Source organism: Aplysia californica, unplaced genomic scaffold, assembly GCF_000002075.1.
Source record: "Aplysia californica isolate F4 #8 unplaced genomic scaffold, AplCal3.0 scaffold01057, whole genome shotgun sequence".
NCBI lineage: Eukaryota > Metazoa > Mollusca > Gastropoda > Aplysiida > Aplysiidae > Aplysia > Aplysia californica.
Window position 1 is genome coordinate 86,297 of NW_004798327.1, and position 17,702 is coordinate 103,998.

A 17,702-nucleotide genomic window follows, 5' to 3' on the forward strand; every position below is an offset into this window, starting at 1 on the left:
CAAGAAATTACGAGGGGACATTACTCTGAGTAAAGTGATGACAGGGCAAGGGGCACCACTGCTGCTATCGTGGGAAGGGAACCGCTAAGTGAAGTGTTGGTTGGCACTTTACAACTTTGGTCCATCAACAGTGTTGTCAGCAGCGTTCACATCACAGAGTAGGCAACAGCACTGGCGACAAGATGGTTGCCAACTCTACTATCATCCCAGCATTTCTTGTCGGCTGGATTCAAATCGTCGTTCCTGGCGATTGCTTCGACGAATTTTTTGTCAAGTTCAACTTTCTGCACGGTTTGTTGACTTTGACAAGATTCTAGATTAGACTCTAGATTCTAGATCTAGATTTCTAGATCTAGATCTAGATTTAGATCTAGAGCCTATGTATGGGCGATTGTCAAGATTTCCGCGTTTAATTCCGATGTGCGTTTTTCATAGCCTCAGGTATGTTTCGCTTTGGTCCCTAACCCTAACCCTTTTAGGGTCAGGGTTAGGGTTAGGGACCAAAGCGAAACATCCTAAGGCTATGAAAAACGCACATCGAAATTAAACGCGGAAATCTTGACAATCGCCATGTACGGCATACCGTCACCTTAGTGTTTTGTAATGACTATTTCCGGAAGTGAACTTTTGCATTACCATAACTTCGGCTCTTTCAAAATCATCGACCCAAAATTTCGTTTCCTTGAGAGGCCAGCCTTTCCTGTCGGTGTGGAATGAAGTTTTTAGTCAGATATAAAGAAGATCCCTAAACGAGACTTGACGCATGTCATGACATGTACCCCATACCGGCACGTATCGGGTTTTTGGTCATGGCATGTACCCCATACCGGTACCCCCTACACCTCATACCAGCACACTCAAATTGAAGCACAACTAGGCGTTTGAAAAGAGGAAAGAAGCAAAGACGAACTTCTTTTGTACAGTGGGCCTAAGACAGAACTAATGACTGTCTTTGATCTGCGTGAGGGACATTACCGCCAAATATCCGGTAGTTTAATCTTAAGTTTTACAAGTTGTGTAGGCTGTAGCAAAAATTTCCCTTTGTTGATCTTTACCTGTCATTGTGTTTTGGGGATCAAATGGTGCGTTTAGAGGATGTGGCCGTGAGTTTGAAATCTAAATTGTACAGTACAACACCTGTCATATATGACGAGAGTGTGTGTTTGAGCAGAGCATGCCTTTGCATGGCGTGCGTTTAGGCGAAGACGAAGTTTTTCTAGCACAGCTGATCAATGACTAGATCATTTATCTTTTACTTTTAGTGCAGGCACCTTTACTTTTACTGTTCTACAGCATTCACACGTGTTGGCCATCGTAGGCTGAGCTGAACATTTAATTACATCATGAAATGTTTTATGTAAACAACTGTCTGTCACTTTCATTTTGCTGCGCAAGGAGCAGCCTTGCCAAATATCCAATAGGCTGTCCCGGTGGTTTTATGCACCCCGCATAATTAGCAAAATTTGATCATTTTTGCATAATTTCTGAATATTTTCCTTTATCATTCTTTGTTAAAATTAACAGAGAATCGCATAATTTCACATTTTTGGGCTCAGTTTGCATAATTTCAGAATTTTTCTTGCTTAAAACGACAAGGACAGAATAGGCCTACTCTTGTTTTTGTTATCATGAAATGCAGGCTGACAAAGTTGTTGCAAAGATTTCCCCTTGTCGAGCTTTACCTTCCTGTTACAGTTTGAGTGTTTTGGTGTTGTTGTTTTTTTGTTTGACAAGTATTTTACAGTGCTCACAACTGCATAAACGGTTATAATATGAGCGCGCGAAATAAATGTGCATTTTTAGTTTGGTAGGAATTAATTTTGAATTTGCCCAGGTGGTGGTTGAAGCCTATATAATATATTCTTATCAATTTTGGACGACCAAGGGATCTTTATGAAGCGCAACTTGCACATGGGACATCCGAGATTTTTCGCCCTTATCTGAGAAGGCTAGGTGTTGGATTATACCTCTAAGAACAGGGATGTGGCTGAAAGACAGCAATAAAAAGTGGGGAGGGTGGGGGTGAATGGGTAGAAAGTGGAGATGAAAGCAGACGACAGAATATGGTTAGAAAGCAGAAACGGAAGGGAAAGGAGCTAGAGACAGAGAAAATCTAAAGAGAAAAACTTTTTTCGGCGCTGTCAGGTTTTGAACTCAGGACCAATTGAATGAGAGGTGAACACTGTAACCTCTAGACTCTAGACCATGAGAGCCCCCAGCATCATGTTTTTCAGGAATTGAAACATACACTTAAAAGAAGTGAATGTGGGTTTGAATGTTTAATTAATGAAGTAAAAAAATTGTCATATGATAACAGAGTGCATTTGAGCGTAGCATGCCTTTGTGTGGCATGCGTGTAAGTGGAGACTACTGTATTAAGCAGTTGAACCTGTGTAATACAGCATATTGTGAGGGAGAATGTGACCGTCTTATGCAGGACTAATCAAAATGAAGAAAACAAATTGTTCCCTTCTGAGGTCCCAGCGGCATGTATGTCGCAGGCTTAAGACTGCCGGCAAATTAATTATTTTTTTCCTTTTGTAAGGTGGGAGGGGATAGGAGGATTTTTGCAGGATTTTTTGTTGTTAATTTTTAAAATTGTATTTTATTATTTTGTGCAAGGTTAAAACAAAATAAAATCTTTTCTTGATGATGCCGGTACCTTTCCTTCCAGTTTCATGCACTTTTTATTTTCCTAAATTTTCATTTTGAGAAACTATCACTATCAGTAATGACTATTTCTTAACTTAATAGTACAGTAGTCTCCGCCTGAGATCCCGGTGAAAGGGAGCAAAGAAATGTGGGATCTTAACCGACGATCCCAGGAAAGAATCTAATGGTGACCCATGCTAAGGCTTACAATCGGTAAAATGGTCTCCCTCCACCATAAAATGAACTGACGTGACCCCTTGGTGGGTTCATGACATATGGCGAGCAAAGAGTGGTTAACCTTGATGGCCTATCACTGTGCATAGTGCCATTAGGGGTGCCATTTTCACTTATTATCCTATCATGAGTCTCAAGATCTACACTTATTCAGTTGCCCCTCCCCTTTTCCTGTCGAAAATATTTAGCTTTCCATCTCTGACCAAGTTTCCCCCCCCCCCCTCCCCAAACGCCTTTGTCGTTACACACCATTACGTTGTTAACACACCAATTAAAATTCAGTCTGTCTAGCAAATTCGGGAGTAGAGACAACTTCTGCAATGGTCAGGGAAAAGTTCACAGTTCGATGTGATCCCGCCTGGAACAAACGTGTAGGCCCTATCCACCCAGCGAGTGATGTAAGTTTAGGGGGAGAGCTGAGGTGTGAGTGCGATGCGTGGGGAAAACAAACGTGTCGGTCAGTTCACAACCCGGTGTGATACCGTCGGGGGCAAACATTGTATCGCTTCATCCAGTTTTACAACGTGTATGTGATCACATTCACGATAGTGGCTGATCTTTGACGCGACGGACAGTTTATTGATCTCAATTTTTCACTCTTGTTTGATCAGCTGTGTCTGCCCGGGTTTCTGTTCTGCAAATTATGATCTGAAATGCCGGATCTTAGCCGAATGTAGACCTTCAAAGTGAATCAGAGCGGGATCTTAGGGGTGAATTTTGTATAGTAAATATTCTGTTTTCTTAAAACAGTGGGATCTTAAGCGAACCGGGATCGTAAGCGGTGGGATCTTAGGCGGAGACTACTGTATTAGGTTTCTCTGTCCAGAGCATTTTATTTTAAGAATCTAATATATCTAACTTATATAATATTACTCAAGCAGTAGGACATTTATACAGCACGAGAGGAGAACAGATGTGCGTTAATCATTATGTAAATGTTTAGTGTTGACCTTGTGAACGATGATAAAGCTATCAGTGGGTGTGCTTTGGCCATGTGTTAATTGTCACATGCCAACTCGATGGAAAGAAAAGACATTATCGATCACTTTGTATGAAGATTTATTTTGCATTGACAACAGGATAATCAATTATATATATATATATATATATATGACATTATAACAAATTAATTGAGCAGTGGGTTGTTGCTGGTTGCTATATTGCTATACACTGCCATTATTTGTGCTTTTTGCCAGGGTAGATTGCACAAACTTAAAGTTATTGCCATATGTGGCATTGCTTTACTTTCTACATAATTTTTTTTTTTTTTCGAGTGGTATGACCACTGGTGCTTCTTTAATTTGCATTAATCACTGAAATTTATTGTACTTTAGGAAGTCGTGGTAGTTTAAGTTTAATGCTACTTCCACCCTGTCAGTGTCAGCTGTGCGGAAGTCATTACATGTCATGTAGTGAAAAACTAAAAATGAGAGTTGAGAGTGTATCGCTTACTAGTCTTACTCTGTCACATAATTTTTCCAGTAGGGCGTACCTGTAGTAGTACCGCTATTTTTGACTTTTGAACTTTCATTTACACAGTCCCGTGCCCATCTTAGTCTTGTCTATTGAAGGAAAATGTTAAGGGTAATGGTAATAAAATGATTTAATGATTTGACCAGAAAAGATTTTAGGAAAATTTATTTTGCAATGTTTGTATCTTTCCTCAGTGCCATGTCTCAAGATTACCATAAGCAAATGTCTTGGATTCGCCATCATCCTTGGATCCAGCATTGGTAGACTTACTTTCTTCTTTGTGTTTGTGGTTGCTAATTGTGTGCCATCGTGGTAAAATCAGGCACTCGTCAAAACAATGACATAATGAAGTCGAGAAATCCATATTTTTTGGCCTGTTGGGTATTTTTATTGATTTTTTTTGGTACTCAGCACCTTTTAAATCCATGTACAAACACATTTCTGTATTGATTTTTATTGTAAATACTTGATAAAAAGGCTTACACAGTTGTAAATTTACTATTTTCAAGGAAGTCACCAAACTTTGGCAGCCATTGTCACTAATTTTGCCTCTGAAATCAAGTGCCCCCCCCCACCCCCCACCTTGTTCAGTTTTTTTTTTAAAGTCGACTTCTATTCAAGATAGATGTGTAATGTTTCAATCACAAGCAATTGAACTGAACAAGCTTTAATTAAGTAGTTTAAGCACTCAATAACTCTGTATGCCCCAAAACAGACGAGCACCTGATTCCACCTCGTCTTGACACAATAAAAAAAAAAAAATAAAAACGTTTTGCTGGGTTTTGTTAAAAATCTGGAGGTGCAAAACTTTTTAGGCTTCAATTCTTTCCAGGTATAATTTTTCTAGAAATTTACAGTGCCATTTTTATAGCACCTCTCAATCCTTGTTGTTAGTTACTGGTTGTTAAGTGATGGCTTAGGATTACATATGCTTGTTGAAAGTCAAGCAGTAAGTATAAGCTCTTGAGATTTCTCTACAATAGGACATGGTTACCTTTCACTTTTATAATGAACAGTTGGCACTCTCTCTCTTGTATTAATTACTAGTATCTTTGATATTGCGTCCACTGCTCAAAGATTTTGTGTGTTCCCTTTCAGTCAAATTGCCGCAAGTGATCAAGATTTTCAAAGCCAAGAGTGGGCAAGGTATAAGTCTAGTCAGTGTGACTTTTGAACTTATGGCCATCTCTGCGTCATGGGCGTACGGTGCAGGGAACAATTTCCCCTTCTCGTAGGTACTTGTGTGTCCCCATTTTTGTTTTAATTGCAATGTTTTGTGTGGTGGCTGTTTGGGACAAATGGCACGTACCCTTAATTGAAAGGAGAAGTCTTTCCTTCACTTCCTAAACTTCTTTTTCTGTCCTTACTAATCTTACTCTACCCTCTTTTTTAGTTTTACTCACCCTGCATGCATGAACTCATTTATCTACTAAACCTCACGGCATGCATGATATTAATATGCTTGCCAGAGAAGAAGAGTATCATTCATAAATGCAATACTGAACTGCCTCAAAGCACATTTATGTACCTGTACTCTTTGAGAGAGCTGGACACGAATTTGCAGCGCAGCAGATGCTCCAATCTTAGTCTTATAGTAGAACCTCTGAAATTTTTTTATATATATATATATTGGACAGTCATTTTTTCAGTTTTATAAGTAGGCCTACTTCTACGTTTTCTTTCGTGAACTTGGATAAGACAAGACAGATCTGTTCTTTTTAAGTTAAAACTTGCACGTTCTCTGGTGACTGAAACTGAGAGTCTCTGTTGCATTTAAGTTTAAGTCATCTCAACAGGGAAACCCCATCCTCGTCTAGGTTAACAGTTAGTAAGTACAGTCAGTTGGGCACAGATAACATAAATATGGAAAACTTGAAATTAATGAATTCATAGATAGCCTGTACAATTTGCCGTTCCCCAACTGAATCTCTTTAATTGTTCGCCATATCAATTTACCCGAATTATGGATGTGTTGAAGCTGGAACACATGTGTCAATCCCCGACGTGTTTCAGTTATCAGTGCCCAACTGTATTACAAAGTATTAGTGTAAGAATTGTTTTGTGCTAATTAAGTGTTACTTGGACACCTATCATGATGTATAATGCAAATTTTCAATTTGATTCAAACCTTTCATTCCCAGCAAACGACACACATATACTGATATCAGATTCCGCTATGGCTGCATTGATATGCAAATACGGTCATATTTTGCTAGACTGGGACAATAAAGCTGTAACATGATGAGTGCAAATTATGTATTTTATGCCGCCCTCATACTCATAAAATTTTTAACAGTGTGTATGAGTGTGAGTGTCTGTCTTGTAAACTGTAGTGCATATGGATTGAGGGATTGAGATTGTCTATAGAAAGAATAAGATTAAAATAAAATTGTGTGGTATTGTGGTGAACTCAGACGCTTTTACTTTACTTTCTCTGTGTTTGCCTAGATCATGAAGCTTTTGGGTTGACTTTTTGAGGAACTACAGTATCACATGGTGAAATCAGGCGCTTGTCAAATTTAAATGATGAAATCCGAGAAATCTGCATTTTCTGCCAATTTGAATTTTTTTCTCGAATTTTTGTCTTTCCACTCAACACCTTGTATGTCCATTCAAAACACTTTTATGTATTGTATGGATTATATGGAAAAATGGGGATTAAAGGCACAAAAAATGTAAATTTGTTGTTTCCAAGGACTCTTAACCCACTGACTACTTCAGTACTTCGCCGTTGCACCAGTCACTTGCACTGAATACTGGCATTTTTTGGGAGTATTTCAAAACTCCACCACAGCTTTCAAAATTACCTTATAACTGTTGTAATTTTTTTTGACACAGTAAAGTTACATTCAAGTTCAAGCTTAATCCAAACAAAAAAAAACCCCTAAAGTTGTCTATGAATTATACTTAACTTTTTATGATTTAAAAAAATTTGCCATGAATTTGATTTTCCGAAAAATTTCCAGAGATGTGACAGGTAGAATGAAATTCACAACAACAACAAAAATAACAGTTCAACAAAGTGGTCTGCTGTGTGAGTGTTTGATGAAAATGTAAAAGCTAAGCTGTGCGTTTATTCAGACCCATGCACTGAATTATATGAGACAGATGTAGGGCACGAAGTTGTCTGATTTCGTTGTGCTAACAACAGCACCAGTACTCAGTGGCGGGGCGCCATTGGTGCAATCGCTCCACCTAACCCTGGCCTTCACCCCTCCCCCCCCCCCCCCCCACTTTCTATAATCTAATTGTTCTATACCAGTCAGTGCTCGAGATCTACATTACTACATCCTTGCGATCCGTCACCCGCTGGCTGCACCAGTGAAGCGACAGACAGTGAGGATGGTTTATTCTGGTCGCACCGCTTGCGGTAGTGTCTGCTGGGAGCCAGCAAAATCTTTGCACCAAAGTAATTTTGTCACTGTGGAGAAATCTAGGCATCGTTCTTCCCGCACAAGAAGAAAAATGCTTGAAACTGCTCTTCGCAGCACCAATTTGGTGCAAGCTAAAAATTTGATCCCAGTTTCCGCTAGCTTGTCTACTACTACTACACTAGTAGAGTCTACGGTAACCCAATGAAGAATGGGTATCGAAATTGTTGTCTCCCTCTATTGTGTAGCAAGTCCTGGTGCTGCATGAAGTAATAAGAAATCTTTAAATCTTCTCAGATTTGGGCATAGTGAGTTGTTAGTATTGTTTCACTTTATTGCAGCTTTTATGCGGTTTCATCTAGAAACAGTTGTAAATATCGATGAATGTAGATTAGGGGATGTCCTGCAGATTCTAATTGACTTTTTCTAGAAATCTTTATACATATAGTAGCAACATGTACTAAGCCTATTGCCCATTTGCTCACTTTCCAATTATCTGTCCCGTCGTTTTATGCAAGAAAAATTCTGAAATTATGCAAACTGAGCCCCAAAATGTGAAATTGTGCGATTCTGTTAATTTTAACAAAGAATGGTAAAGACAAATTATCAGAAATTATGCAAAAAATGATCAAATTTTGTCAAATTATGTGGGGTGCATAAAACCACGAGGACAGAATTATGCACCACCTTGTCTACAACCCTCGCGACGCCACTGCCAGTGCTACTAGTACTAGAACTAGTAAAATGAACAGAAGTATCGAAAACAGCGAAATTATATGATTCTTGGTCATGCGACTTCTTCGACCGTTTCTTCGAAACTACTATCAAGTTACTATCATCTGTGTATAGAAAAAACATAGCGCTAGTTCCAGTCAGTCGAACCCCAGTTGGGATGAATTTCTTGCACCTTCAACTACTTAACCCTTTCTGTACGTCATGTTTTACTATCGTATCCATATGGCATGGGGAACCCTGTGCCACCATTTTCGAAAGAGGAAATTTACTCGTTAATCCAATCCTAACGCTTTGCATAGTGGTCTGTCAAAAAATGATTTTTTGAGAAATACTGAAAGTTTCAAAGAGATCTTCATACTAGAAGTATTCTAAAATGTGAAAAATACAACCCGGGGGTACAAAATCAAATGACCCCAGGGTGTACGGATAAGTTAAAAAGTTACCTCGCAACTTCTGCCAAACTCAGCACGAAACGAAAGAGATAAAACTAGCGCTGGAGTCTGTTTCCGTACATTGTGATGGGAGTGCAAGTTTTGGAACAGTACCTCAGAGTCCATCCTGTCGAGGGTATGGGATCCGCACCAGCGATCCGGCTGCCCATCCCATACCTGTAACGGGAACCATAGTCAGTGAGTTAAGCTATGGGAGTCACTAAACTTTGGCGGCCATTTTCTCACTAATATTACTTCTGAAACCAGGTGACCCCACTTCCTTCAATCGCAAATATCTCAACTTCTATTCAAGATAAATGGTTCATCGAAAGAATAGCAAATGAAAAACCTGCAAGGTGATACAGTAGTCTCTGCCTAAACGCTCGCCATACAAAAGTTCGCTCCGCTCAAACGCACGCTTTCGTCGTCTGACTGTTTTTTTACTGTATAATTTTGACATGCGTACAAATGCACAGTCACTCCCTCTAAACGCACGCTCCGATGTGCGAAACACGCGAACAGGTACGCTTGACAAGGGGAAATTTTCACTACAATTTGCACAGCTTACTTAGGACAGGCATAGAATATCGGATATTTGATGAGACTGCCCCTCATGCCGAACAAAAGAGAGTGATGAACAGCGTTTTCACACCGGACTTTCCACAGACACATATAGGTCTAGAATTGGTCGGTGAAATGTTGGGGGGTTGGTGGACTGAAATGTTATTTGATTGGTCACTGGAAATGCGTCTCTCTGAGAGGTTTCTGACTGGTGTTTAGGTGACTGCATGTAATGTTTAGTTAGACCTAAGCCTATGGTGCGCAGCACGCAGGAATGCTCGTCAATGAATTTACGGTCGGGGGCGGTCGCTTGGGAAGCCACATGGCTGGGCCATCGCCTCTATGACTATCACCAACAGTTTCCTTTTAGGCTATCTGTTCATGACATTTAATGGTGCATATAATTACATTGAGTCTGTCTTTCTGCACCCCCCTCCCATTTAAAGCCTTTGTATTCTTAACCGCAGTCGGGGAATCCTTCACAATAGTCTCGTGTCGTCACATTATCGGCCCAGAGTGACCCCCACCCCAAAGGGAGGTCACTAGAATATCAAGGCCATGAGATGACTGCATCTCTTCCTCCCTTTGCAAAGGTTCATGTAAATGCACACTCCGTATAAACACACGCTAAGGAGCCCTCCCGAGCACTGTGCGTTTAGAGTTTAGGGGGAGACTACTGTACCTACCAATAACTCCATATTTCCAAAAAATTGACAAGCGCCTGATTTCAACATGTCATGACACATAATATGTAATAATAATAATAGTAAATAGCATTTATATGGAGCATATCCCCACTCGAAAGCAAGCTCTATGTGCTTTACACTATATTATTATTATTATTATAATATTATTGATATGTATAAGTGTTCATTTCACCACTTTTCTCACATTCCAGGTCGTACGGAGAAGCGATTTTCCTGGCAATACAAACAGGCAGCATTGCATTTATGATACTCTTCTTCTCTGGCAAGCATATGCACGCCGTGGCGTACATGTCCATCTTTGTGGGCAGCATGGCCTTCCTTCTGTCTCCGGCAGCTCCAAAAGAACTTCTGGCCACTCTACAAGCTGGCAACTTATTCATGGTGGTGGCCAGTAAGGTGAGTAAGAACTTGTTTGTTTGAGTTTTCACCAGGACGGAAGATAGGCCTACATGTGCTGGGTCTGTGCGGTGGTCAAAACTGAAGTCTAAAAAAAGATCTAAAAATGAAGTGCAGGGGAACTTACTTAATGTCTCATAATGCCGGTATGATGGTGGATGTGAACTGCGGCACATCAGTTAGACTGTCCCCGTCGTTTTATGCAAGACAAATTCTTAATTTATGCAAACTGAGCCGAAAAATGTGAAACTATGCGATTCTGTTGATTTTAACAAAGAATGATAAAAGAAAATGATAAGAAATAATTTTAAAAAACGATCAAATTTTGCTAAATTATGCGGGGTGCATAAAACCACGGGGACAGGCTAGATGGATGAACAACAAAAAAGTGGACGTTTTTTTTCCATCCTGCCCTGGTGTCTACCCAATTCCCTATGTCAACTTCCACAACAAACAAAAATACATGAAACTGTTGACGTGCTGGGACGTTGACCAAAATGGCCCAAAACAGACAAAGCTGGAGATCCTTTGTTGCAGCCCTAAACGCCAGATGGCGTAACCGGTAGAAAGTAAGTAGTAAGTTGACGTGCTGTGCCCAGTTGTGATTGAAGACTATGATCTTGGAATGTGAGAGTTCACCTCTTACTCTAATATTAGCCATCAGTGTACAAGTTTTCTTTGAAGTCAAGCGGGTGGTACGTGTACATGATGTTTATCACAGTGTGAGCGTGCCTGTTGTCGTTGGCTCGATATGGTACTACAAGACATAACAGATTCATGACTTGAAAAAACATGAAACTCTCTGGATTCCAACCTCAGATTACCCCCCCCGGGCAGTGCCACTGACTGTGGTGTCTTTAGGCCATTCTCAAAGGGGGGACATTTCTCGTTCTAACGCACAGTAGAATTGTAAATGGGCTGAGCCATCATGTCACGCTCATAACTGTGCCTGGTCTGCAACAGGGGATTTCTGCTTTTTCTTTCCTAATCCTTACTATTAATACTATTGTCATTTTTTCTACTTCTTTTGAATGTTTGTCACACTCTTTGTGACCCGCTCTTTCCGAGATGCCTTGATAGTCGAAGCAGACCTTGTGCTGTTGAAGCTAGAGGGGTGAGCAGAGTTAGTCTGATTCCCTGTAAGGACTTCTCTGTTGACACTCACCCCTTGGCGCTCATATGACCTTATGCAGTTGCGAGCGTCGTAAAACCCTCTATGAAAAAACCCACCAAAAAACCCCCCTCAGATTGCCCAGTGTCTCCTGTGAGTCTGCCCAATTCCAGGAAGACAATCGTCCTCACCATCTGTAAACATCCCAACAACACTAAGACAAGCCGTTGCAGAGTTTTTTATTTTGGTAAGTGTTTTACGGTGCTCGCAACTGCATAAGGTCTAGAAAATTTTAAAAAATTTTGCCTGGGTGGGCAGCCGAAGCGTACACTCTAATAGATTTTGGACTATCAAGGGATCTTTAATGTGCACAACCTGCACACGTGACCTCCGAGTTTTTTTACCCTTATCCGAGAAGACTAAGTGTTAGATTTAGATCTCATCTACCACAAGATCAGGGGTGTGGCTGAAAAATAGCAGTAAGAAGAAGCCAAGGAGTAGCGGAAGAAAGGCTGCAGGAAGAGTCCGGAGCCCAGAGAAGGGGACAAAGGAGGTGAAGGGGTGGGGGCAGAAAGTGGAGACGAAAGCAGACGGCAGAACATTGCTAGAGACTCAAAAAACACCTAAATTGGCCAGAATAGCTTTTAACAAATATATCCCAAATAACAACCTTCTAGGGAAAAGAAGAATACAAAAGTAAAATAAGAACAATTTATTTGAAAGCAACACCCCACAAATCAACACCCCCGCCATGCACAAATGAACACACTCCACTTTCTCTCTCTCACTCACTCAAACTTTCTCATGCAAGATTAATCTCTCTCACTCACACAAGCTTTCTCATGCAAGAGTAATCTCTACCCTCTTGCTTGTAAAATATTTCAGTCTACCACTGTTTTTTCCGTCTTGATGGCTGTTACCTGCACTTTGAGTTACAAGAAATCTATACACACTTTACAACAAGCCCACTGCTCAGCTACCATTTTCTGTACTGTTTAGCTTCTCACTGCAGGTCATCGTCGAAATACTCGGGAGGAGGACAACCGCTATCTGACTCGTCCCCATCTTCTGCTTCTTCATGTTCGAACTCCGGTTCCACCATATAACTGTATTCCAGGCCTATGCCCTCATCCCCCGAATTTAACTGCATATTAGCTAGGGCAGCGATAAAGGCTGCATAACCGTCATATGGATCTTCCCCATATTCCTCGTCCTGTGGGTTTTCACCAGCAACAACTGCAATAGCAGCGCCGAAAGCACCAATGAAAGCGTCTACGTTTAGTACATCTTCTCTCTCCTCGTCTTCATCTTCATACTCCGGAAAAGCGGCATCTTCTTCGTGAGAATCATGTTCACGAGAATTGTAGTCAGCATGATCGGGAAAGCGTAACGGAAGCGGTCCAGCCTCTCTTGGGCGTCTAGTTTCTTCATTTTGGGGGAGAATGGGACATATGATTCTTTCGCGGTCCAGACGGCGTTTGTCCTCCAGTCGATCTTGTGCTGTTGGAAAATTGTAGTCTTCGGCATACACAATCTTTTTACGTGGCAGTTCTTCCTTCTTCTCCTCGTGGCCCTTTGCCCTGTTCTCTTGTTCTCTCCTCTCTTTACTACAGTATGCTGCCCCCTCCAGCTGCGAGTGTTGATCCGCCATCGCTGTCGCCATATTTATATCTGTGGAAGATAATGAAACAACGTAGATCAGTAGGGGAGAACAATCAGCTCTGTTACTACTGTTAATTCTGTACATACATGTACAGTTGAACCTGCCATGACGGCCACCTCTATAAGACGGCCACTTTCCATTCACCCCTTGGGTTTTTTCTATATAAGGGTGGGTGGTTGGAGAGAACTAACACACAGACACACACACACACACACACACACAAACACCCTCGGCGTGGTCCTGTCAGAGATGGACATAAATTTGGGGATCCCTGCTATTCTGACTGAAATCCAAGGAAACAGCATTTTTCTTCCTGCTTGACAATTTTTGTCAAATTTTTTATTTTTTGGCTCCACACCTTTTATGTCCATTTAAAAACACATTGGGGGCTCTCGTGGCCTGGAGGTTAAGGTGTTGGCCTCTCATTCAAAGGTCCCGGGTTCGATACCGGGTAGCGACCAAAAAAAATTTTCTTCTCTAAAATTGTCTCCTTTCACATCCTTTCCTGATCTCTAACAATGTTCTGTTGTCTGCTTTCATTTCCACTTTCTGCCCTCACCCCCTCACCTCCTTTGCCCCCTCCTCTGGGCTTCTGACTCTTTCTGCAGCCTTTCTACTGCTACTCCTTGGCTCCTCCTAACTGATATCTTTCTGCCACACCCCTGATCTTCTGGTAGGAAAGATCTACACCTAGCCTTCTCGGACAAGGGCGAAAAATCTCGGAGGGCCCGTGTGCAAGTTGCGCACGTTAAAGATCCCTTGGTGGTCTAAAATCGATAAGAGTAGGCTTCGGCCGCCACCCGGGCAAAATTCAAAATTTCCTACCAACGAAAAAGTATTAGGTGTGTCCCGCGCGCTCATATGACCTTATGCAGTTGCGAGCGCCGTAAAACCCTATACTAAACAAACAAACAAACAAAAACACATTGATGTGTGGTTTCTACTGAAAAACGTTGAACAAAGAAACAAAAAAAATGTAAATTTACAGTTTCCAAGGACTCTCAATCTTTGGAAGTCACCAGACTTTTTTCTCTCTAAATTTCTCTGAAACCAGTGACCCCCACCTCCTTCGAACACAAATATCTCGACTTCTATTTATTAAATTTAAGATAGATGGATACTCTTTTCATCGGAAGCAAGACAATTGAACAAGCTTTAAGTTTAAAATGATACCAATAACTCCATATGCCCAAAAATTGACGAGTGCCTTATTCCACTGCAACTTGACACACATATATATCGGATCATAAGTGCACATGAGGGCATAACAACAGTCAATGGGTTAGAGTGTACATAAATTGGTTCAATATAGGCATAATGTATGATAGTGGTCTTCCTTATCTTAGATGTTAGAGTTAGAAACAGTGTTGGTTACATAAAATTATGTTGAAAAAACCCCCAACAAAACAACAACAATCACGTAATATTCTATAAAGACGTAAGAGAATCTGGTCTTATTTGTTACACAGCTCCTTTGTTAAATAAAGCTGTAGCCTTGTTAGATTTACTGTAATTTTTTTTTCCTATTATTATTTGACATTTTGTTGAAAACGATTGGTATGCGACGATTTTAGTGGCCACACGTGTGCTCTGCGGGTTAAAAGATACGGCATTTAGATAAGAAAGTGTTCTTTTTAAATCGAAAATAGGCACAGAAAAAAAAAAAAGGTCACAAAGTCTGGGTATGGGTAAATTAATGCACACAGATTAAGAAAGACACTGTCGAGAAGGAGATAGATTTAGGATAGATTTAGTAATATCATGTACTGCATAGAACGTGTCAAGTCAACGTCAAAGTTTGTGGAGTTTGGACAAAAAAAGGCGGTAAATCTTTCGAAGTGTCTAGCCGTACTTAGATCTAGGCTTGGCCCAATCGACTCAAGCCCAAGCCTGCTAAGTACACAGGTCTCATTAGATCTAGATATCTAGATCTAGTAATTATTCAGGTTCAAATACATGCAAGTCAGTAAGGCACTTTTGGTTTTGTCTGAAATACAAATACTTAAGGCATTGCAAACTAAAAATTTCATTTACAATTCAGCCATCAATATTAAGTACGGCTTGCCTGACAGTCTAGCCGTCCTTAAGTACGGCTAGCCTGGCTGTCTACCCGTACTTAAGTACGGCTAGACTGCCACGGCTAGACTGCCAGTCTAGCCGTACTTATCTTAGGCCCTACTAACATTAGAAAACAGGAGGTTTAAAATACATGCAATGTCATTAAGGCACCTGGTTTCGTCTCAAATACAAATACTTTATGTACTGCACACTAAAAATGTATATTTACAATTCAGTAGGCCTATTTTTTGTAAATGGTCAGTCTAGCCATCATATTAAGAATAAGTACGGCTAGACTAAATTTTTACTTATGCACCCACACATAGATATATGCATTGATCTGGGGGCTAATACTTACCATAATTTGGGTGGTTTTTTTTTAACTTTAATATGCACCCGTCTCATGTTCACATTTTATATAGATCTAGTTCTTTTCTAGTAGTATTTTGCATGCTAAACACGAATATGGTCTTCATTTTTGCCGCAAATCAATAGTCATTTGAGTTATTGATGTTTGAAAATAGTAAATTTAACAATATATGGGGGGTTTCAGGGGGGCATGCCCCCTGACTTGAAAAGAATGGGGGGGGGGGGAGTTCAGGGGGGCATGATGTTTTGGCAATTAGAATTGATATTTACTTGAAAACAATTGATTGGCAAGGGTTCTAGTGGCCATACATGTGTTCTACAGCAAAAATCATGGCAGTTTAGCCCTCAAATCAATGCTTCTGTGTGTGGGTGCAAAAGTAAAAATTCACCAATTTTTTCTTTGTTTAGTCAATTTGGTCGTCCACGCCAATAGACAGTATTCAGACATTAGGAAAAACACGTCTTGTTTCACACCGGGTGAGAATAGCCAACGCTGGCAGTGTCTCCCGGGGTGAGAGGTCGATCGTATTTTTATCCTCACCCGGGGTGATTAATACCATCAAATAATCGGTTGTTTTTTTTTTAACTTACTAATGCTCCCGCCTAATGTACATGTTTTATTTATTTTTTTAAGTAGTATTTTGCATGCTGAGCACGAAAATGGCCTTCGTTTTTGCCTCAAATCAATAGTTATTGAGTTACTTAATGTTTTAAAACAGAACTAGGACCAGTCGAGTGGCGTAGTAGAGTAGATCTAGATCTAGTACTTGACTTGTTTTCAACAACATGGAGGGAAATAATCTACCAACGTATGCCTATTATTAGTTACTAAAACTGCCATGGACTTATCGAAGGGCTCAGAAATATTGTATGTAGGGTCAAAGAAAAAAAAAGACCAACCGTAGCCCAGTGGCAGTGGGCCAGTAGACTAAGGCTGCCATGATGGACTTCTATCGAAAAAATAGACTTTGATTCCACGTGTATGCCTGTTTTATGTCAAGGTTAAGGCGTAGACTAGGGGTGAAAATGACATTCTAGTAGGCGTGTAGAAGAGAGTTGCGAGTTAACTTGCGAAAAACAATCCAACCCCCCCACACACAGATTCAGAAAATATTGCTAACTTATAAGAAGCATAAAGAAAAGATTGGTCAAGGAAACAAATTACTTACCCGTATATAGACTGGGACTAGTAGAACTTCTGTTTGTGCAACAGACACACTTGTGGCGACACTGGGCTCTGGGACACGGCTGGTGGATACTGGATACGTCACACACTGACTGACTGTCTTCTTGGCGCTAATAATTGATGGACACACGGGTTGTAGACTTGACTTCACCACCACACTATCTAGGAAATAATAGAACGCGAGAATAGTAGACTTTACTGTACTTTACACACTCGCACGTCTGTCTTTGCACTGGGAGTTGTAGGCTTAGACTAGAAGTAAGTTTTCCCACACTGTGCACAACACTGTCTTTATTGCGGTAGGACACAGCTGTATAATTTACTGTATACTGTATTCTGCAGAGATGTCACATATACACCACACTAGCTACTAGTAACTACTGTCTCGGCTCATGACTCGCTGAATACTACCTCACATACAACTCGAAGGCAATTTATATACCCATGGCGTGACGTAACAAAATGGCGTCTTGTTTGTTGTTTTAAAGAAAGCCGCGGTGGAACCTCAAATCCCTTTGTCCTATGGAGTCACGTGTCGCTGGACAATTTTTTAAATGAATAGGCTTAGAAAGAAAGTGCGCAGTACGAATCGATTGTCCCTTGACCCTCCTTTTGAATTCAATGATGTGAGAAATTTTTTAATGGGCTGACCTCTCACGTGTTTTAATCGGATTTATTTGTAACTAGTGTGGAATAATAGGGAATCGAGATTAACGTTAAAAGCCATTTTTTATTCTTATTTTTATTTATTTATT

The 17,702-nt window shown here is 40.5% G+C and overlaps 2 protein-coding genes across 2 annotated transcripts in view; one reads left to right on the forward strand and one right to left on the reverse strand.

The window, feature by feature from the left end:
* The window catches only part of LOC101855836 (mannose-P-dolichol utilization defect 1 protein), a 24,914-nt gene continuing 7,212 nt past the window's right edge, over positions 1-17,702 (forward strand). The window contains exons 1-4 of the mRNA XM_013089822.2: positions 1-291; positions 4,554-4,619; positions 5,458-5,590; positions 10,356-10,560. Coding sequence (XP_012945276.1) covers positions 183-291; positions 4,554-4,619; positions 5,458-5,590; positions 10,356-10,560 — 513 coding nt within the window. The 5' untranslated portion in view covers positions 1-182. The remainder of the gene's footprint in view (positions 292-4,553; positions 4,620-5,457; positions 5,591-10,355; positions 10,561-17,702) is intronic.
* Positions 12,369-17,353, reverse strand: LOC101854299. Its single transcript, XM_005111431.3, has 2 exons — positions 16,931-17,353; positions 12,369-13,342 (listed from the first exon to the last, which is right to left on the reverse strand). The coding sequence occupies exon 2, from the start codon at positions 13,332-13,334 to the stop codon at positions 12,675-12,677; it is 660 nt and encodes a 219-aa protein (XP_005111488.1). The 5' UTR covers positions 13,335-13,342; positions 16,931-17,353; the 3' UTR covers positions 12,369-12,674.